This window comes from Neoarius graeffei, chromosome 5, assembly GCF_027579695.1.
Source record: "Neoarius graeffei isolate fNeoGra1 chromosome 5, fNeoGra1.pri, whole genome shotgun sequence".
NCBI lineage: Eukaryota > Metazoa > Chordata > Actinopteri > Siluriformes > Ariidae > Neoarius > Neoarius graeffei.
This window is the reverse complement of record NC_083573.1, coordinates 40279092-40302554: the sequence shown is the minus strand read 5'-3', so window position 1 is coordinate 40302554 and position 23463 is coordinate 40279092. Positions and strand designations below refer to the sequence as shown.

The following is a 23463-nucleotide window of genomic DNA, read 5'->3' as shown; positions in this document are numbered from 1 at the left end:
ACACTAAATATCAAAACAGAAATCCAAATATTATGGACGTAGCCTGCGTTAAGCTTTTTCATTTACATCCATAATCCATAATCCAAATCCATAATATTTGGATTTCTGTTTTGATATTTAGTGTGGTCGTAGTGTGTATGAGTAGAGATGTGCATGAGAAGTTTGAAACTGATTGGTCGCCGTTATCTGACATTAACCTACGTTAAGCTTTTTCACGTTAAGCGTTTTAGGATGTCCCCTATGCGGGGTCAGGTATGGGGGAAAAAGAATAACATCAATGGGATTTAAAGCACTAATCATTTATCTTAACCCTTTGATGCAAAACATGGGTCAAAAGTGACCCGGCTGAGTTTTTATCTTCTATATCTTTGCAATAAATTAATTCCATCATTCAGTATTCAAGGTATTCCTCAATTAACTTGTTTTTGATCATCATACATCCTTATTTTATTTTTTCCTTTCTTACTTTTTGAATAAAAACCCTTTTTGTATCACTACCCTTCTAATGCACAACATGGGTAAAAAACGACCTGCATTCATTTTCCAGGTTATTTCATGTATGGCTGAGTGTTTCTATCATATACTTTTGAAATAAATTCATTTTGTCATTTACGTTTCCAAATATGCAGTAAATATCTTGTTTTTGTTTAGCACAAATCATCATTTTTATTTTTCCTTTCTTAAGTTATGAACAAGCACAGCTTTTGTAATTCTACATCAAGTTTACACACATGGGTCAGAACCGACCCGCATGCATTTACTACAGCGTTTGGTGGGAACTGTGAATTGTGCTTGTGTCAGACATTTCACAGCTCAGCACAGCGCCCTTTGCCCATCTCATACATGGAAGGAATGTTTTTCAATTGTTCTAACATTACCTTAGAAAAAAATGGATTATGTTTAGGTTACCTTGAGAGTGAGTCGATTACTTGTCAGAAAGTTACAGTAATTACTATTAGCTACCGAGCTGTTGACATATTCTACTTTAGTTAGCTAATTTTATTGTAGTTGGCTTAGCTAACTACATAGTTAATAAATAAATAACTGGCCCCATTCACTGCTAAAGTAATTACTTGAAACAAATTATTATTATAGTATTAAGACATTTAATTTTAAATCACACTTGGATGACCCATGTGTAGTAATATAAAAAGTATTTTTGTTCATAAAGTAGGAAAGAAAAAATTAAATTAATGATTTGTGGTAATTAAAAACGAGATATTTAAAGAATATTTGGAATATTCAATCATAAAATAAATTGATTTCAAAAGATAGAGCAAAGAAAAACTCAGTCAGCATGAAATAACCTGGAAAATGAATGCGGGTCATTTCTGACCCATGTTGTGCATTAGAAGGGGTGCGCATATGTTTTGCATCAAAGGGTTAATGAAACAGGTCTAATGAAAAGAATATAATTTTTTTTTGTAGCCTAGTAATCTGACATATAGAATCTGTCCAGTCCCTTCACACACTCCTGTACAGTAGGTGGCGGTATACACAGATTGTGACACTCTGCCATTAAAAAGAAGAAGAAGAAAAACATGGCGGCCATCCGAGTGTGAGTCAGTGCACAGGAGCAGCTCCCATGGCGATCAGTTATTGGCTTTCCAGGATGATGTAATGACATAAACACGCCTTACGGAAACCTATTCACAATACTGTACTTCCACATCGCAGCTTCATCTTTTTTTTTAAGAATAACTCGCTGTCCCTATTTATTCTTCTTATTATCTTTTAGGTGTGTAACTATTTCCAGTTCAGCAAAACAAACTTAGTCCAGGCAAAGTTTGTGAGACTTTAATAACAGTCACAGCTGTCTGATTAGAGAAGTTCTGTAACCCTGACCTGCGGGGGGAGCTTTCCGGATCTGTTATGGAGGCTGCTGAAGGCGAGAAAACAGGGACAGCACAAGCTCCAGCAGGTATTTATTCACACCGTGATCATTCTGTTGCTTTCATTATCACAGGTCTAACTATCCTACAGTGTGTCAAAGAGATGTGATTGATTGTTTGGAGGTTTAATTAGTCATAAAGTCATTGTCCAGTGTATGAATTGTTGTAGAAATAATATTGTAATTAAAAGGAGTTATACCGTATGTGATCAGAAGAGTTTGGTATAGGAAGCCATTTTGTTATTGATTTAATAACCTCAAAATAACTTTTTTTTTTTTAATTGTAATGTGATTTTTTTTTTTTTTTATCACTTCCTAAAGGGTTGTTTTACAATCAGGGTCCGCAAGCTAAAAAATCACATTTAACACTTATTATCTTCAATATCAAAAGGCTTGACTAAATAAATTTGGTTGTTTATTGTAGCCCTGTGATAGCTCTATTTACCATGCAAAAAAAAAATTGGTGATAAAGTTATTTTTGGTGAATGTATGGCAATATATGTCTCATCTCATCTCATCTCATTATCTCTAGCCGCTTTATCCTGTTCTACAGGGTCGCAGGCAAGCTGGAGCCTATCCCAGTTGACTACGGGCGAAAGGCGGGGTACACCCTGGACAAGTCGCCACGTCATCACAGGGCTGACACATAGACACACACAACCATTCACACTCTCATTCACACCTACGGTCAATTTAGAGTCACCAGTTAACCTAACCTGCATGTCTTTCCACTACACCACCGTGCCGCCCGCCAGTGGACATACTTAAAATAAACATTAAATACAGCACAGATATATGTGAATGTCTTACTAAATGTGTTCGGCGATAGTTTTATGAAAGTAAAATGTATTTATATTTAATTAAGGTTTTTTTTTTTGGTATCCTTATTTAGCAAAATTACTCGTGTCATTTAGAAAAAGTGCTTTTTTGACCACAGGTAGCTCCAAAAGGGATGCACTTACATCATTCTTTATACCATAAAACACATATTTGGTTCCATATCATTGGAAACATGGTTAAGTTTTAATGTTGAATGCCAGTAAGTTTTCAGACTATTTTTGATCAAATTAGTATGTAACTGTGTCCAAAAAATGTCCTTTCTGAGACAGCTAATTTTTCAATATAAAATAACATATCTAAAATGATTATTTTCATCCTAAAAATGTGGTCAAGATATCGGGACATAAATATTAGCGACAACTAGCACAAAGCTTACAGCCTTATATTTAAAAGCACTATGGAAGTAGCGGATTCTGAATTGTCAAAAAAAAAAATGTCCTCTCCGAGAATCACTTCATTTGTTTCTCCCAGCCCTGCTTAAAGCTACACTTAATCTTGTTATAATACAAACTATTACACATGCCTATGTTCATATGTGTATTAATTTCCAAAAGTGCAGATTTGATAGTTTGTCTCGTCTCGTCTCGTCTTCTTCCGCTTTATCCGGGACCGGGTCGCGGAGGCAGCAGTCTAAGCAGGGAAGCCCAAACTTCCCTTTCCCCAGACACCTCGGCCAGCTCCTCGGGAAGAACACCGAGGCGTTCCCAGGCCAGCCGAGAGACATAGTCCCTCCAGCGTGTCCTGGGTCTTCCCCGGGGCCTCCTCCCGGGGGGACATGCCTGGAACACCTCCCCAGGGAGGCGTCCAGGAGGCATCCGAAAAAGATGCCCGAGCCACCTCAGCTGATTCCTCTCGATGTGGAGCAGCAGCGGCTCTACTCCGAGCTCCTCCCGAGTGACTGTGCTTCTCACCCTATCTCTAAGGGAGCGCCCAGCCACCCTGCGAAGGAAACTCATTTCGGCCGCTTGTATCCGCAATCTTGTCCTTTCGGTCATTACCCAAAGCTCATGACCATAGGTGAGAGTCGGAACGTAGATCGACCGGTAAATTGAGAGCTTCGCCTTTTGGCTCAGCTCCTTCTTCACCACAACGGACCGGTAAAGCGACCGCATCACTGCGGAGGCTGCACCGATCCGCCTGTCGATCTCACACTCCATCCTTCCCTCACTCGTGAACAAGATCCCGAGATACTTAAACTCCTCCACTTGAGGCAGAACTTCTCCACCAACCTGGAGAGGGCAAGCCACCCTTTTCCGGTCGAGAGCCATGGCCTCGGACTTGGAGGTGCTGATTCTCATCCCAGCCGCTTCACACTCGACTGCAAACCGCCCCAGTGCATGCTGAAGGTCCTGGTTTGAAGAAGCCAACAGGACAACATCATCTGCAAAAAGCAGAGATGAAATCCTGTGGTTCCCAAACAGGATTCCTTCTGGCCCCTGGCTGCGCCTAGAAATTCTGTCCATAAAAATTATGAACAGAACCGGTGACAAAGGGCAGCCCTGCCGGAGTCCAACATGCACTGGGAACAGTTTGTTTGTTTTTTAATTTGAATTTTGGACCCCTGTGACACAAACTTTGTACCCTGATTGTAAAACAACCCTAAAATGAAACTTGATACAAGCTTGACTCTAGTTTGGATAACACACCCTCTTCTCATTCAGTCAGCTTTGGAGTTTGAGTCATCATCACAGCGCTTTAAAATCTTATCTCATCTCATTATCTCTAGCTGCTTTATCCTGTTCTACAGGGTCGCAGGCAAGCTGGAGCCTATCCCAGCTGACTACGGGCGAAAGGCGGGGTACACCCTGGACAAGTCGCCAGGTCATCACAGGGCTGACACATAGAGACAGACAACCATTCACACTCACATTCACACCTACGGTCAATTTAGAGTCACCAGTTAACCTAACCTGCATGTCTTTGGACTGTGGGGGAAACACACAGAAAGGCCCTCGCCGGCCACGGGGCTCGAACCCGGACCTTCTTGCTGTGAGGCGACCGTGCTAACCACTACGCCACCGTGCTGGCCACATTGATTTAATAACCTCAAAATAACAGTTTTTTTTATTGTAATGTGACAAAAAAAAAATCACTTTCCATATTTTTTGGTTAAAATGAAACTTGATACAAGCTTGACTGTAGTTTGGATAACACACCCTCTTCTCAGTCAGTCAGCTTTTGGGTTTGAGTCATTATCACAGCCCTTTAAAATGACCGAGGAATATATATTCAAAATAAACAATAGAAACACGGGATGGAAAGAAAGCAGGTGAGCTCAAGTTAAAAGATTGCAGAGCTTTTCGACCACGAACTATTTCCACCCTGTGTGGTTTAAGTAAGCTTTGCCGCATACAGAAACGTGGGCGGAAAATGAAATACAAGGGTCCAAAGGTTAGAAACATGAATTACACCCATGCCAAATGATAGCTGTTATTAACCTTTACAGTATATTAACCTCTGACATGTCCAAATTTACATTATCACTCTTGTAACTAACTTTCTTTTTAGTTTCATTAGTTACAGAACAATTCACAGCAGTCAGGAACAATATAATAAATAAATAATAACCAAGCAAAACAAAAATCATAAGCTGTTTAAAGTGATTCACTAACACTCAATAAGATCATCATGAAGGCCGGCCGTGTTGTAGGCGTGGAACTGGACTCTCTGACAATGGTGTTGGAGAAGAGGACACTGTCCAAAATAAAAACAGTCTTAGACTGTCCTTCCCACCCTCTACATGAGGAGCTGATCAGCCACAGGAACTGAGAGACACAGGAAATCAGTCCTACCTGTTCCAGTCAAGCTGTACAATGGCCACTGTATAACTGTCTTACCATGTATACTGTATCCTTAACTCAGGTGCAATATATGTATATAGGAATCATTGTATATAAAATCACTTCATTTTGCTTTTAATTAAGTTATTGAACTTTTATTTAAATTTATTTTTATTTATTCTTTTTTCAGACAATTTTATCTTCTATTTTTAGACATGTTTACTACTTCTTTGATTCAGGAGCTTGGAAGCAAATTTGAATTTCCCTCCTGGGATTAATAAAGTAATTCTGATTCTAATTCTGGGCGGCACGGTGGTGTAGTGGTTAGCGCTGTCGCCTCACAGCAAGAAGGTCCGGGTTCGAGCCCCGTGGCCGGCGAGGGCCTTTCTGTGTGGAGTTTGCATGTTCTCCCCGTGTCCGTGTGGGTTTCCTCCGGGTGCTCCGGTTTCCCCCACAGTCCAAAGACATGCAGGTTAGGTTAACTGGTGACTCTAAATTGAGCGTAGGTGTGAATGTGAGTGTGAATGGTTGTCTGTGTCTATGTGTCAGCCCTGTGATGACCTGGCGACTTGTCCAGGGTGTACCCCGCCTTTTGCCCGTAGTCAGCTGGGATAGGCTCCAGCTTGCCTGTGACCCTGTAGAACAGGATAAAGCGGATAGAGATAATGAGATGATATGAGATTCTAATTCTGAAAATTATTTGTATTTTCTTTTGGCCAGTGTAATCTATAGCAAGAGCGCCCCCTAGTGAGACCTGGTCTCTGGAAATGAAGTGCAATATGCCTGCCAGCTCCCTTTTTTTTTTTTTTTTTTAAAGTCATTAATTTATGAATGAATGTGAAATAAGTTTCTGAGTTTGGAAGGTAGAACAACTAATTTGTGGATGCAAGTGAGGAAATTAGCTTTTCAAAACTCCAAAACCTGTAGCAGTAATGATTGTCAATCTGTCCATGTGAACTGATCTACGGTATATAGAGAGAGGATATTACATGGTTACCTGAAGATATGAAGTTTATCTTCGAGTGGTGAATGGATATATCACGAGTGAAGTGAAAAAGATAAACTTCGTATCTTCACGCCACCGTGTAATGTTCTTTATATTGTATGGACACATCCACAAAACAATATGCAAGTTTTATGCAAAATAATTTTAATTTTGAACTGGTTCAACATTTTGATAACGAGACAGTGTGAAAACGCTAGGGGTGACATCATCAGAGTGAAATATTGGGAATTATTATACATACGGGACAATTTTTTGATGGAAAAAAATGTATTCTATTCCCTTCTAGCGGGTTTCATTCATTTGGTTTGATAGCATGCAATATTGTTAGCATATCGCTTATCCTACGTGTATTATATCACTCTACCCAATGGAGAATGAGCGTTGAATATGGTTTACAATATTGCGTGGTTTTCAAGATAACATGATGTCGTACGCGAACTGATGCGAATATTCAACGAGAGAGTTTTCTGCTGCGCATGCACCGAAGCATTTCTTTGTTTGCCAGTCGCGCCCGCAGTAAACTGTCGCAGTGAATTGAAACTGGCATAAGGTGTGTATTACATGTAAAACTTTCGTGCTAGCGAGCGACTGTGACAATGTGTAAACAGACATGGCCACCAGGTTTGCTTCATTAAATACGGAAGATTTTGAGAGAATTTTGAAAGAGAAGGACACAATGAACACCTACCCAGACTTCATTATGTATTCTTCACGCATATTTGCAAGAGAAGAACATACCAACGTCAAAAAACTGGAAAAGAGTGTGTGTATATAATAATAATAATAATAATATTGGCTGGCTTTTTTGTCGTGGTATGTCAGACATATTGCATTCAGCTAGCATGATATTGAACTCGTCTTCGACTCATTCAGTCTCATGCTAGCTGAATGGAATATATCTGATATACCGCTCAACACCAGCCGATATTATTTTTTAAAAATATGTCACTCAGATCAGCGATGTATTTTGTATGAAAAATGCGAGTTTTTCAACACGAGAATATAAACTTCATATCTTCAAGCCAGCATGTGATTTTTCTTTTTTTAAAGATTTTTTTTGGGCTTTTTTCAGCTTTATTGGATAGGACAGTATAGAGACAGGACAGGAAATGAGTGGGAGAGAGAGACGGGGAGGGATCGGGAAATGACCTCAGGTTGGAATCAAACCCGGGTCCCCGGATTTATGGTATGGCGCCTTAGCCACCTGAGCCGATTTTTCTTTTTATTACATAGACACTTTCACAAACAAAAAGTACTCATTTATTAAAACAATTCATCAAATTCCTCTCGAGTGACGCATAGAGATTTATGTCACGGTTTTGGTTTTCCATGTCCTGGATGTAACTCGTATGAAAATACGAGTGGCGTATTTCCCAGTAAAACACTTGTCTCTGTTTATCTATTGATCTATCGATCAGTCATTCCTACAATGCGGTGCCATTTCAGTGTTGTGACTTCCTTTAAAAAAAAAAAAGTTAACTTTGCAAGAATTTATCATTTCATCTGAAGGAGGGTTTATTAAACTACAAGAAAATAATATTGGTCGAGCTCAGGATCTCTCATCTCATTATCTCTAGCCGCTTTATCCTTCTACAGGGTCGCAGGCAAGCTGGAGCCTATCCCAGCTGACTACGGGCGAAAGGCGGGGTACACCCTGGACAAGTCGCCAGGTCATCACAGGGCTGACACATAGACACAGACAACCATTCACACTCACATTCACACCTACGCTCAATTTAGAGTCACCAGTTAACCTAACCTGCATGTCTTTGGACTGTGGGGGAAACCGGAGCACCCGGAGGAAACCCACGCGGACACGGGGAGAACATGCAAACTCCGCACAGAAAGGCCCTCGCCCGCCACGGGGCTCAAACCCGGACCTTCTTGCTGTGAGACGACAGCGCTAACCGCTACACCACCGTGCCGCCCTGAGCTCAGAATATTGAATTATAATAATTTTGACCAAATTCTTGGCATACAACATGGGCCAAATGTCCACCCTGTTACGGGACACTTTCATCTTTATTAATAGGTGTTCTGAATGCACAGTCATTGTGATATTTACATTTTCTAAGATCAAAACTGTCCCTTATTTGCTCGTTAAAAGTATTTAAAAAAATATTCATAAATAAGCATTATATTGGAAAAAAAAGTCATGTTCTGTTTTAAGGCAAAATATAGTTTCAACACATTTCTTTTGCAATAAAAAGAAAGTTCAATGGAATTGTTCCCCATTTTTAAGTGATTTTGAGTTTTTCAATTGATTCACTGTGTTAGTAACCACAAAGTCAAGCAAAATATTATTCAATTTTATTTAATTAATATAAAAAACACAGGGGTAACAGGGTGGACAGCATGTGTAACGGGGCTGGCATTACAACAGAGTATAAAAATACATTTCATTTTAAAAAAGGCAATTCAGTTAGTTTATCACACCACACCATAATGCACACCCAACATAAACATCAGGAACACTGATGAACACACGGTCAATTTCATTCGGTAGCCTCCTTCTCCTCTGTCTGGCATTCTTCTGCCCAACATCATATTACCTTTAAAACAACAACGTTGTTACAATTTACAATAACTCAAGTGGATACATGTTCTGTATACAGCAATACTAGGATAGAAGGTCATTAGTCACTAGGGTGGTCCCCAAATTTTTTTTTTTTTAGGATTTTGTTATGGGGCGGCACGGTGGTGTAGTGGTTAGCGCTGTCGCCTCACAGCAAGAAGGTCCGGGTTCGAGCCCTGTAGCCGGCGAGGGCCTTTCTGTGCGGAGTTTGCATGTTCTCCCCGTGTCCGCGTGGGTTTCCTCCGGGTGCTCCGGTTTCCCCCACAGTCCAAAGACATGCAGGTTAGGTTAACTGGTGGCTCTAAATTGAGCGTAGGTGTGAATGTGAGTGTGAATGGTTGTCTGTGTCTATGTGTCGGCCCTGTGATGACCTGGCGACTTGTCCAGGGTGTACCCCGCCTTTCACCCGTAGTCAGCTGGGATAGGCTCCAGCTTGCCTGCGACCCTGTAGAACAGGATAAAACGGCTAGAGATAATGAGATTTTGTTACGACCACCTTACCTTTTTTTTTTTTACATTGCCTAAAAGAAGTTATTGTGCGAAATTTGGTTAAGATTGAACAATGTTTAGAGGTGCCACAAAGCCATTAAAGTTTTCACTCAAGACACAATATAAAATAATGTGGCTTATTAACTTTCATATTACTGCAAACAATACAGTAATATAACTTCCTGTGTTCAAAGTAACAATAGCTATTACTTGTCTGTGATTTTTCTAAACCCTTCGGTATTATGGTATCTTGTGGAGATAAAAGAACACACTAAGGACTTCCCTAGCAGAAGGACGCTTTCTCCCAGACAGTTCCTTGGAAGTGGGACCAATTAACCAAACATAATTGTCCTTTCTGGTTTTGTGCTTTGCACCACCGGTACTACTTGTATTACTGTTGCTAGCCATCTGAAAAACATAGAAAGAAAAACATTCACAGCTTCATCAGCATATTACGATCAGTGCTCATTGTTTAAGAACCCCTTAGTGCATGAAAGTTAACCTTCGATCAGTCTATAAACTCTTCCTGCCTCTTCTTTTTCATAGAAGTGGCGTATTCCCTCTAGAACTGTGACTTTTTGGGGGTTTGAGATCTTCTCTGCAACAGTCTACGCACCAACTAATGTTAATGGCTTAACCCGATTTGCAACCTCGTGTGGCACCTCTAAATATTAACCAGTTTTTCTGAAATTTTGCTTTTTAGCCTACGTAAAAAAATGGTAGGGTGGTCGGAATGTTTTGGTAAAAAAATAATTTTCCCATACATTTCGGGACCGGTGGCACGGTGGTGTAGTGGTTAGCGCTGTCGTCTCACAGCAAGAAGATCCGGGTTCGAGCCCCGTGGCCGGCGAGGGCCTTTCTGTGCGGAGTTTGCATGTTCTCCCCGTGTCCGCGTGGGTTTCCTCCGGGTGCTCCGGTTTCCCCCACAGTCCAAAGACATGCAGGTTAGGTTAACTGGCGACTCTAAATTGACCGTAGGTGTGAATGGTTGTCTGTGTCTATGGTGGGGTTTACATTAGACCGTATCAGCGGATCATCAGATTAATGTTTTTAAAACGATTAGTGTGCACACAGCAACACCAATACACGATTCGCGTGCACACAGCAACGCCAATACACGGATACGCTCGGCTCCGCAGGCATCCTGCGCTCCAAATCACTCCACCCTGAACAGCGAGTGCCCTCTGGAGGGTGCGCACTCCGGCCCTGCACAGCTCACAGAGCGTGCGAGTGAAGCGCACGAGCAGTGATTCGGGACTGAGCCGCTGTGTGTGTGATCCCAGTGCATATCACTTACCACTTGCAAGTGGAAGGATGGCAAGCCTAAAGACAATCATAACTACACAATGGGCAGTATTTGCATCAGTATTTGCAGTATTTTCATACTTTTTTATACTCTTTAATGAAAGGTGATACAAGGTGGAAGTCCGCGCCGTTTTTCAGCAGTCGCGTCACATGACCAACGCCAGCGAATCAGGAAGGTGGATGTCACAGTGACGTTGTCCAATGACGACACCAGCTAGAGCTCAGCACAGCGTATCCGCGTATTCTCAATGTTTACACAGCACCGGACCAGACACGATCTGGATTGAATACGTGGACCCTGGCGGATTCCCGTTTCCAGGCGTTTTAATGTAAACGGACAGTGCATCCGCGAAGAAAACGAGACAGATACGGTCTAATGTAAACTTGGCCAAAGTGTCAGCCCTGTGATGACCTGGCGACTTGTCCAGGGTGTACCCCGCCTTTCACCCGTAGTCAGCTGGGATAGGCTCCAGCTTGCCTGCGACCCTGTAGAAGGATAAAGCGGCTAGAGATAATGAGGTGAGATGAGATTTCGGGACCAACCTATTAGTCACATTAAAGTAAGTTGTTCTTATAGCATCCGTTTGTTAGGCAACACACACACGCGCACACAGTAAGCGCAAAACCAACAGATAATTCAACTTCAAATTTTATCTATCTAATCAATAAACTGCCAACTTTCTTCTAACCTAGAGGGCCCTGGTTGGGGGGCATTTTCTGGCTCTGGGGGACTTTGTGGACTTGAAGGAGGACTTAACTGAAAGGTTGTCCTGGACCTTACTCTTTCCCTCTGCTTTCTCTTCTTTTCTCACCATTTCTTTCTCTGTGCTCTCTTCTCTCTTTCACTGAGGCCTGACACTTTTTCCTTTTTCTTCCTTCCTCTGTGTCCCTTCTCCACCTCTCTTTCTCTTTATTTAGGTATTTTGCCCGTTTTTCAGGGTCTGCATCACGCCGTGCCCTGTAGCGCCGTTGCTTTTCTGCAGCAGACAGCGGCGCCATTCACTGACAAAAACATGCATGTTGTTTTAATCAGTCATTTTGAAAGTCTCATCTCATTATCTCTAGCCGCTTTATCCTGTTCTACAGGGTCGCAGGCAAGCTGGAGCCTATCCCAGCTGACTACGGGCGAAAGGCGGGGTACACCCTGGACAAGTCGCCAGGTCATCACAGGGCTGACACATAGACACAGACAACCATTCACACTCACATTCACACCTACGGTCAATTTAGAGTCACCAGTTAACCTAACCTGCAGGTCCATTTAAAATGTGATTTTTGAAATAAAGATTAGAATATTTTTAAATAAGATATACCATATAATGTCATGGGGACTCAAATGGCACCGAATGGTAGGAACGACCCATAAACAGTGGTGCTTGAAAGTTTGTGAACCCTTTAGAATTTTCTATATTTCTGCATAAATATGACCTAAAACATCATCAGATTTTTACACAAGTCCTAAAAGTAGATAAAGAGAACCCAGTTAAACAAATGAGACCAAAATATTATACTTGGTCATTTATTTATTGAGGAAAATGATCCAATATTACATATCTGTGAGTGGCAAAAGTATGTGAACCTCTAGGATTAGCAGTTAATTTGAAGGTGAAATTAGAGTCAGGTGTTTTCAATCAATGGGATGACAATCAGGTGTGAGTGGGCACCCTGTTTTATTTAAAGAACAGGGATCTATCAAAGTCTGATCTTCACAACACGTTTGTGGAAGTGTATCATGGCACGAACAAAGGAGATTTCTGAGGACCTCAGAAAAAGCGTTGTTGATGCTCATCAGGCTGGAAAAGGTTACAAAACCATCTCTAAAGAGTTTGTACTCCACCAATCTACAGTCAGACAGATTGTGTACAAATGGAGGAAATTCAAGACCATTGTTACCCTCCCAGGAGTGGTTGACCAACAAAGGTCACTTCAAGAGCAAGGCATGTAATAGTTGGCGAGGTCACAAAGGACCCCAGGGTAACTTCTAAGCAACTGAAGGCCTCGCTCACATTGGCTAATGTTAATGTTCATGAGTCCACCATCAGGAGAACACTGAACAACAATGGTGTGCATGGCAGGGTTGGAAGGAGAAAGCCACTGCTCTCCAAAAAGAACATTGCTGCTCATCTGCAGTTTGCTAAAGATCACATGGACAAGCTAGAAGGCTATTGGAAAAATGTTTTGTGGACGGATGAGACCAAAATAGAACTTTTTGGTTTAAATGAGAAGCGTTATGTTTGGGGAAAGGAAAACACTGCATTCCAGCATAAGAATCTTATCCCATCTGTGAAACATGGTGGTGGTAGTATCATGGTTTGGGCCTGTTTTGCTGCATCTGGGCCAGGACGGCTTGCCATCATTGATGGAACAATGAATTCTGAATTATACCAGCAAATTCTAAAGGAAAATGGTCAGGACATCTGTCCATGAACTGAATCTCAAGAGAAGATGGGTCATGCAGCAAGACAACGACCCTAAGCACGCAAGTCGTTCTACCAAAGAATGGTTAAAGAAGAATAAAGTTAATGTTTTGGAATGGCCAATTCAAAGTCCTGACCTTAATCCAACTGAAATGTTGTGGAAGGACCTGAAGCGAGCAGTTCATGTGAGGAAACCCACCAAAATCCCAGAGTTGAAGCTGTTCTGTACGGAGGAATGGGCTAAAATTCCTCCAAGCCGGTGTGCAGGACTGATCAACAGTTACCAGAAACATTTATTTGCAGTTATTGCTGCACAAGGGGGTCACACCAGATACTGAAAGCAAAGGTTCACATACTTTTGCCACTCACAGATATGTAATATTGGATCATTTTCCTCAATAAATAAATGACCAAGTGTAATATTTTTGTCTCATTTGTTTAACTGGGTTCTCTTTATCTGCTTTTAGGACTTGTGTGAAAATCTGATGATGTTTTAGGTCATATTTATGCAGAAATATAGAAAATTCTAAAGGGTTCACAAACTTTCAAGCACCACTGTATACACATACACACACTGTACAGTACGTGTCAAAATCACCTTCTAAATCAATGGATTTTCTTTATTTTTATTAATTAAGACACTTCATGTCTGAAAGTAATGATGGATGTCGTTTCTCCTTACTTGGTTGAGCTGTTCTTGACTAAATGTGGATTCCAACAGTTGTCAAATAAGGCTATTTAAACGGTGACTACTTTGAAGAATCTAAAGTATGAAACTTTTTAAAACACTTTTTGTTTACCACATAATTCCGTACATGTTCCAGATGTTATTTCATAGTTTTGATGTCTTCAATGTTGTTCTACAATGTGGAAAATAATCAAAATACAGAAACCCCTATGAATGAGTAGGCGTGTCCAAACTTTTGACTGATACTGTATATGAAAACAAGCTAAGTTAGCTTTGTAAACTTGCCATGGATAAGCTATTAATTTCTTAAACTGAATGCTGAAGCCATACAAACATATCCGAATGACACAGTTTATGTGGAAATAACCTCTGCGATTGTTCTCACTCTAATCCAGATGCATCCAAACAAGACCTTGATGTCTGCAAGTTTTTCCTGAAGGGCAGGTGTCATTTTGGAGATAAATGTCGCCTGTCTCACAGGTTTGTCTACCACTATTCGGATATCACTGGATTATTGTCATAATTGTTGTGGATGTTAAAGTTGCAGTGTAATGGTAATGTGCTTGTCAGTAGTGGTGTTTTCATACAGCAGGTGGCATAGTTTCTGTAGCATTTTGTTTGGTAAATGCTCAAAGGTTTGATGGAGCCTAATAGTCCAGATCCCACAAGGCCAATAATGCACCATTATTTCCTTTCTGCGTTTTCTCCCCCTTCCCTTTTTTCAAAGCAGCCCAACTCCATTTGCTGATCATAACCTGGTACAAACCGAAGGAGAGAAAGAACACAAAAAACGTAAAACCAAAAAAAGGTCAGGCAAAACGGATAAGGCCAAATATGAAGAAAGCAAAGGTAAAATGTACATGTCGCGTCAGTATACCTTATTCACCTGTAACACTTGATTACTGCAACATCTCATTTATTTTCTTTTTACTCCCAAGGCCCTGAGAAAAAGCTGCGCATGCGAACGGCAGATGATGTCATTTCCAGGATTCTGTGGGATACCTCTGTGGACCCAGCAGACTTTATAGTCGGCCACCTGGACCGCTTTCTGGGACTTCTGGAACGACCTTTCTCTGACTTCTCATGGGACACTCAGGTGCAGGATAGATGGCTCAGTTTTTGTTTTTTTACTTGGCACTTGTTAATTTCAGACTTGAAGACCTTGCATACACAGTGTAATCACTTGAGGTTTTATATGTTCACAGTTGTGTGACTGTGACTATTCAGAGGAAATGACCATTCCTCGTCACAGGATCCAGTACTTCACCTATAAAGGCCAGCGTGTGTGGGACAGAGACAGTCGCACTGACCATGTGTTTGGCTCCACAGGACAGTCAGTGATATCCCCATTTGATAGGGGGGATCAATCACAAGGTGAGGCTCAAAATCTTTTTAGACCATATTTGAATTGTACACTGCCTGACCAAAAAAAAAAAAGTCGCACGTTTTAATATTTAGTCGGACCGCTTTAGCTTTGATTATGGCACACATTTGCTACGGCATTGTTTCAGCAACCTCACGCAACATCACAACATTTATTTCCATCCAGAGTTGCATTCCTTTTTCGCCAAGATCTTGTATTCATGACAGGAGAGTTGAACCACTCCATAAAATCTTCTCCAGCACATTCCAAAGATTCTCAGTGGGGTTAAAGGTAGACTGCCTTTCACATTTTTCAAGTGTAGGTCATAAAAAGAATTTTCCCCGGCACCCAATTATTGTAGTGGTGTAGTGGTTAGCGCTGTTGCCTCACAGCAAGAAGGTCTGGGTTCGATCCCCGTGGCCGGCGAGGGCCTTTCTGTGTGGAGTTTGCATGTTCTCCCCGTGTCCGCGTGGGTTTCCTCCGGGTGCTCCGGTTTCCCCCACAGTCCAAAGACATGCAGGTTAGGTTAATTGGTGACTCTAAATTGACCGTAGGTGTGAATGTGAGTGTGAATGGTTGTCTGTGTCTATGTGTCAGCCTTGTGATGACCTGGCGACTTGTCCAGGGTGTACCCCGCCTTTCGCCCGTAGTCAGCTGGGATAGGCTCCAGCTTGCCTGCGACCCTGTAGAACAGGATAAAGCGGCTAGAGATAATGAGATGGCCCTAAATTATCCATTATTTTTTTCCTGCTTCACCATAATGCAATACAAGATACTACGCCATGCATCACGTGTTGGGCTTTCCCCATTCGCACAAGGCATTGTGGGATACAAATTCGAAACAGGAGAGAAACATGGAGGACGTGAGTGTGAGAATGAAACGTAAAAGACTGACTACGGTAACGGAAAGCGAGAAGAAAAGACGTTATGTTATATACGAAGCAAAGGAAACGCAGGACCAAACTAATAAATATCGGCAGTCAGCGAGCACCTCGATGTGATCAGCTGTTCGTTTAGTGACAGAATGATGGAACTGTCAGTGCACGGTCAAATGTAAACCTGTAGATGGCAGTAATGCAACACTGGATGCCAGCTGCCGCAAAACCTTAAAGATGAAGAAGATGAAGGTAAACCTGCACATGCGCACACCGGACTTCCTCTGTCTGCTTGACTGCGCGAAGCGAACGATTTCATGTACATTGTTTGCTAGAGAATCCCTTCAAATTAAATAACTTCCCAGCCACAGAACGGCCTGTTTTTTTAGATATTACAAAAATAAACATCACGATGACCAAATTTCAGAGGGGACTAAATTTCACCGATTTTATGAAATCAAAAGGCCGTCTACTTTTAAGACTCTGTGGTGGCCAATTCAGGCGTGAAAATGATTCCTGAACCAGTCTTTCACTATTTGAGCCCTAATTTTATTCTTGTGCCATCAGGGAAGAATAAAAAAACATTGATGTGATAACCTGGTTATTCAGTACATTCAGGTCATCAGCTGCCTTCATTTTTTTTGCCCCATTACATTGTTGAGCCCTGACCTGACTAAGAGGCTGTCCACACGGCAACGGATTCAGGTGAATCTGATAAAATTGTTTATCGTTTCGGCCTGGCGTCCACACGGCACCGGCGTTTTGGGTGCCCCAAAACGATATTTTTTGAGGACGGGTTCCAGAGTGGAAAAATCTGGCAACGGCGACGTTGCGAAGTCGTCTGAATGAGTAGAACGGATTTGTTTACGATGACGTCACAACCACGTGACTAGAACAAGCAGCACTCTCGCTGTTTTGTATGAACCACTGCATTGCATTCACTTTTGTATACAGCTTTTCTTTTAAATAAACAAGTAACTGAACCATTTCTTGAATTTCTTTTTTTTTATTGGATAAGACTGCTTTTCAAAATGTTCACACACAATAAGAAAATTAAGTTATATAAATTATATAAAAATGCTTTTCAAAATGTTCACACACAATAAGAAAATTAAGTTATATAAAACTATGCACACTAATAAAACTAATTTGTACACACAGAAGGCACGATTTCCTCGCGTAGTCGCAGCCATCTTCTTGTTGTTGTGTGCTTGTTCCTGTGAGTGCTTCACGCTGGGTAGAAGAAGGGGTTTATGCGCATGCGTCCTACTTCTTCTATTGTTCTGGTGTCTCCGATGGGACCGTCTTACAGCGCACGTAGAGGTGTGGCATGTGTATTGCATCGTTTTCAGCAAGCGTTGCGTTGCCATATGTACCTGATATTTTACTGATCCGTTGCCCATGTGGACGCGATATTTTTATTATTTTTTTTTTAAATAAAATCTCGTTGCCGTTGTCGTGTGGATGTAGCCTAACTGAAGCAACTCCAGATCATAACACTGTCTCCAGAAGCTTGTACAGTGGCCATTACAGTATGTATGATGGGTGCATTGCTTCATGTGCTTCCCTTCTTACCCTGACACACCCATCACTCAGGAATAGGGTCAATCTGGACTCATCAGACCAGTGATCTTTTTCCATTGCTCCAGAGTCCAACCTTTATGCTTCCTAGCAAACTGAAGCCATTTCTTCCGATTAGTCTTACTAACAAGTGGTTTTCTTATGGCCACACAGCTCTTTAGTCCCAATCCTTTGAGCTCTTGTCACAGTGTGCATGTACAAATGCTCTTACTTTCACTATCAATCACAGCTGTGAGTTCTACTGTCGATTTTGTACAATTCGACTTCACCAAGCATTTAAGTGATCTCCAATCATGGCCAGTTAAGATTTTTTCCAACCACATTTTTTCCCCACAAAGTTGATGATTTGCCACTATCCTTCCAGGTTTTAATAATGCAATGGACAGTTCATAACCCAATTCCAGTCATTTCAGCAAACTCCTTTGTTGTTTTCTTTGCTTGATGCAGGCCAATAATTTAATTTGCCCCTTCTAAAACAGAGTAACATCTTTCCCATGACCACAGGATACATCATCTGACATGGTTGCTTAAAAAATGAGAAGCTACTCACTGCATCAGTTAGAGTTACGTGAACTGTTGGCAGCTGAAACACATTAATCACTGCAGTAATTATCCAGTAAAAGGCTTTTAATTATTTGCTTATTTAAATGCAAATAGACAGGCAGTGTATTTGCATAAATATATCGGTCCTTACACATGCTTGGGCTTAAAGGTGACATATGGGCCTTTTCCACTACCCTTTTTCAGCTCACTTCAGCCCAACACGGCTCGCGTTTCGACTACCTCAGAGCAGCACGACTGAGCTCACTTCAGCCCTACTCAGCACCTAAAACTCGCACAGTTTTGGAGTGGGGCTGAAGTGAGCCCAACCGAGCCGAGTGGGGCTAGGGGTGTGAGGAGACACTCCCCTGTGCACTGATTGGTGAGGAGGAGTGTCCTCACATGCCCACACACGCCCCGCGAGCACGCTGGGATCTGTAAACACCGTAAACCCGGAAGAAGAAGAATTACGAATTTCTGGAGCCTTATGCGCCTCGCCTCATCTATACGCTCTTGCCAGTATCTGTTGGCGTTGTCGGTGACAACAAGCCACAGCACCAAGACCAGCAACACTAACGACTCCATATCCTCCATGTTTATTGTTTACTATCCGGGTCGTGAGACTACCGCTTAAAAGGTCACTGATGTCACTGTTTGCGCCGCCTAACGACATCACGTGACGTCCACCCACTTTCGCTAACTCCACCCAATGTGTCCACCCACTTCCAGCCAGCACGGTTCAGCGCGGTTGTAGTCGAAATGCAACTCCAACAGCCCCGCTCAGCCCAACTCAGCACCGCAAGGCTCAGCCCAACTCAGCCGCGTTGGTAGTGTAAAAGCCCCATTATTGTACCCTTTTTCCACAAGTTGACACAGTTCCCTTCTGACATGATTGTTTAAAAAAATAAGAAGCTACTCACTGCATTATTTGTTTATTTGAATCGAAATGGCGACGTTCCTTTTGGCCAGGTAGTGTATTATGTATTACACCGTCCTATCTACTTATGCTGGTGTTAAGCAATATATTTATATCAGTTCAATCTAATATCGTATTCAGCAGTTCAATCTAATATCGTATTCAGCAGTTCATTAGTGCTGCCTCACTCACGCTGCTCCTCTGCCTAATCATTATGCTAAACGATGCATATTTAATGTGTCTTTTTTTTTTTTTATGACAAGTCGTATAATGTTGATCCTTAATGTTTGTTCCCTTTGATCTCATTAATAAAATGACAATTCATAGACAATCTTGTTCCAGATGCCGCAGAAAATGGGGAAGAACTGTCTGGAGAGACAAATGAGCATGGTTCTGTAAAGCACAGCTTAATGGGTGCTGCAGATGAGGACACTCTCAGTGATGCTGGAGAAACATTAGACTGTAGCACAAATATACAAACTGACAAAGACCATGAGGATGTAAGTCTAGCTCAAGAGGCAGAGAGACTATCCATCTCTCCAGGAGACAAACAAACCACAATGCAGGATGAATGGACAGATAGTTGGGACAAGGAGGAAGTGAAGGAGAAAGAGATGGAGCCTGTGCAGGCCATACCTCAAGGGCCACCCCCAGGCCGCCAACGACGCAAGCCCACTCATTTCATTTGCTTCCGTGTGGACTCACCTGCTGCCTTGCGTGCCTTCCAGCTTCTCCAGAGGAAAGTTCTGACCCACTTGCCCCAGTCCGAGCCACTGTGGGTGAAACCAGAGTCCCTGCATGTTACTCTCTCTCTGCTCTTTCTTCAAGGCCCCTCTGAAGTCTTTGCTGCTAGCGAGCTCCTTCGCTCAATAGCCAAAAACTTCTACAAACCACCCATCTCCGTCTTCTTCACGCCTAGACTGAGGCACTTCAGTGGAAAAGTTCTCCATATCGCCCCCAAGCCTCTCCCGGACATCCAGAACCTAAATGCTCCCCTCCAGGAAGCATTCAGGGAGAAAGGCTGGCTCCATCGTGACTCCCGAAACCCTACCTACCATCTCACGCTCGCTAAAGTGACAGAAGCAGACGCAGAAAGGATATTTGAAGACGTGTGGCAGATTAAACTGGATAAGCAGTTGAATTTCGGGAAGCTAATAGTGGACAAGTTGTATCTGTGTGTTAACGATGTTCCACGGGCTGTAAATGGCTTTTATGAGACAGTGTGTTCTGTACAGTTGCCCACTGTATAACAGCAAAAGGTTGATTTTATTATAAGAAAAAAATAGTGCCAGTCATTTTTACATACCAAGCAACAAATAGAAAATTTGGGGAGAAATAATACCCAGTTGACTCTGTTTACTAGATGGACATCGTAACATCTGTATTTACATAATGTCCAAATGATTTTACTGATATTTTTTTAAATTAATGATGACAAGCGAATTTAAAGAAATTTAAAAAAACATTTAAAGAGCGTAAAAACTAATGAATCACTTGAGAATTTACACTACCGTTCAAAAGTTTGGGGTCACCCAGACAATTTTGTGTTTTCCATGAAAAGTCACACTTTTATTTCCCACCATAAGTTGTAAAATGAATAGAAAAAATATAGTCAAGACATTTTTCTGGCCATTTTGAGCATTTAATCGACCGCACAAATGTGATGCTCCAGAAACTCAATCTGCTCAAAGGAAGGTCAGTTTTATAGCTTCTCTAAAGAGCTCAACTGTTTTCAGCTGTGCTAACATGATTGTACAAGGGTTTTCTAATCATCCATTAGCCTTCTGAGGCCCTGTTTACATTATTTCGAATCAGCGGATCGTCAGATTAACGTTTTTAAAACGATTCGCGTGCACACAGCAACGCCAATACACGATTCGCGTGCACACAGCAACGCCAATACACGGATACGCTAATCACATGACTAATTAGACGGCACGTCACATGATCCCAGTGCATATCGGGCATGCGCAAGTCACTCACCACTTGCAAGTGGAAGGATGGCAAGCGAACACCTTCTCCAGCAAATAAACACACCTGGCTGTGATGTTCATGTTCTCACTGAGTTTAAGCGCCCGAAGGAGGTTGAAATGTGTAAATAAACCTCAGTGCGGCTCAGCGCTTCCTTCTGCGCTCCAAATCACTCCGCCCTGAACAGCGAGTGCCCTCTGGAGGGTGCGCACTCCGGCCCTGCGCAGCTCACAGAGCGCGCGAGTGAAGCGCACGAGCAGTGATTTGGGACTGAGCCGCTGTGTGTGTGATCCCAACGCCAGTGAATCAGGAAGGTGGATGTCACCGTGACGTTGTCCAATGACGACGTCAGCTAGAGCTCAGCACAGCGTATCCGCGTATCCTCAATGTTTACACAGCACCGGACCAGACACGAACTGGATTGAATACGTGGGCTCTGGCGGATTCCCGTTTCCCGGCGTTTTAATGTGAACGGACAGTGCATCCGCGAAGAAAACGAGACAGATACGGTCTAATGTAAACTTGGCCTGAGGCAATGAGCAAACACATTGTACCATTAGAACACTGGAGTGAGAGTTGCTGGAAATGGGCCTCTATACACCTATGGAGATATTGCACCAAAAACCAGACATTTGCAGCTAGAATAGTCATTTACCACATTAGCAATGTATAGAGTGGATTTCTGATTAGTTTAAAGTGATCTTCATTGAAAAGAACAGTGCTTTTCTTTCAAAAATAAGGACATTTCAAAGTGACCCCAAACTTTGAACGGTAGTGTATACCATTTTATATTTATAATGCACAGTGTGTGAGGATATGTTCAGTTAAAAAATATACTTTAAGCCAGTAGTTCATAAGTTTTGGGGATTTATGGGTTTGGAGACCTCTCGGATGGTAATACATAATTGCAAGCAACTTGGAGAAGAATGTTTTGTAATGTGAGTTATTAGTTACCTCTTCATTGTGTAGGTTTTATCAGATACAGACAATAAGGGATTACTCAAGTTCACACGTACTACAGCAATTATTTCAATTAATCGGTTATCACAGTCATTAGATTTTATAGTCATTTTATTGTTTGTCATAGAAACAATTTGTACAAGTTAGGCCTGTTATGTTTATTACAGCAGTTATTTGAGCTGATCTGTTTCCACAGTCATTAGATTGTGCAGTCATGTTTATCACAAGAAATTATATGAAATAGGTGTGTTTTCATCAATTAGCAAATAAAAAAAAAAAACAGCATCCTGAAACATCTGATCTGTTGTGCAATTTTTATATTGTTATTTTCTTAACTGCATTAACTGTCCTGAACCACCTATGTCAACACTATATATTTACAGTGTCTTGCAAAAGTATTCCTCCCTCTTGGTGTTTGTCCTGTTTTGTCACATTACAAGTTGGAATTAAAATGGATTTTTTTGATTTACACAACATGCCTTATGATTTACACAAACGATAAGATGATTAAACAGAAATCTGGAGTGTGCATAGGTATTCAACCCCTTTCATATGAAACCCCTAAATAAGAGCTGGTCCAACCAATTCACTTCATAAGTCACATAATTAGTTGATCCACCTGTGTGCAAAGTGTCACATGATCTGTCACATGATGTCTGTATAAATCAACCTGTTCTGGAAGGACCCTGACTCTGCAACACTACTAAGCAAGCAACATGAGAACCAAGGAGCCTCCAAACAGGTCAGAGACAAAGTTGTGGAGAAGTATAGATCAGGGTTGGGTCATAAAAAATATCCCAAACTGAATATCCCAAGGAGAACCATTAAATCCATTATAGCAAAATGGAAAGAATATGGTACCACTACAAATCTGATAAGAGAAGGCCGCCCACCAAAACTCACAGACCGGGCAAGGAGGGCATTAATCAGAGATGCAACAAAGACACCAAAGATAACACTAAAGGAGCTGCAAAGATCCACAGTGGAGATGGGAGTATCTGTCCATTGGACCACTTTAAGTTGTATACTCCGAAGAGTGGGGCTTTATGGAAGAGTGGCCAGAAAAAAGTAATTGCTTAAGAAATTACGTTTGGAGTTTGCCCAACAGCATGTGGCAGACTCCCCAAACACATGGAAGAAGATTCTCTGGTCAAATGAGACTAAAATTGATCTTTTTGGCCATCATGGGAAATGCCATATGTGGCACAAACCCAACACCCTGAGAACATGATTCCTACAGTAAAGCATGGTGGTGGCAGCATCATG

General features: G+C 41.8%; 1 protein-coding gene across 4 annotated transcripts; it reads left to right on the top strand.

The window, feature by feature from the left end:
- The first annotated feature begins 1543 nt into the window (after nt 1-1543).
- leng9 (leukocyte receptor cluster (LRC) member 9) lies at nt 1544-22825 on the top strand. Of its 4 annotated transcripts, XM_060921689.1 has the most exons (7): nt 1544-1617; nt 1739-1921; nt 14387-14471; nt 14719-14840; nt 14930-15087; nt 15197-15365; nt 19594-22825. In XM_060921689.1, exons 2-7 carry the CDS (start codon nt 1873-1875, stop codon nt 20514-20516), a joined length of 1506 nt encoding a protein of 501 aa, XP_060777672.1. In that variant the 5' UTR covers nt 1544-1617; nt 1739-1872; the 3' UTR covers nt 20517-22825. The 4 variants fall into 4 exon arrangements, with proteins under 4 accessions (XP_060777672.1, XP_060777671.1, XP_060777673.1 ...); XM_060921688.1 differs by lacking the exon at nt 1544-1617 and having other exon boundaries at nt 1641-1921; XM_060921690.1 differs by lacking the exon at nt 1544-1617 and having other exon boundaries at nt 1641-1921; nt 14722-14840; nt 19594-22824.
- Nucleotides 22826-23463: the final 638 nt, after the last annotated feature.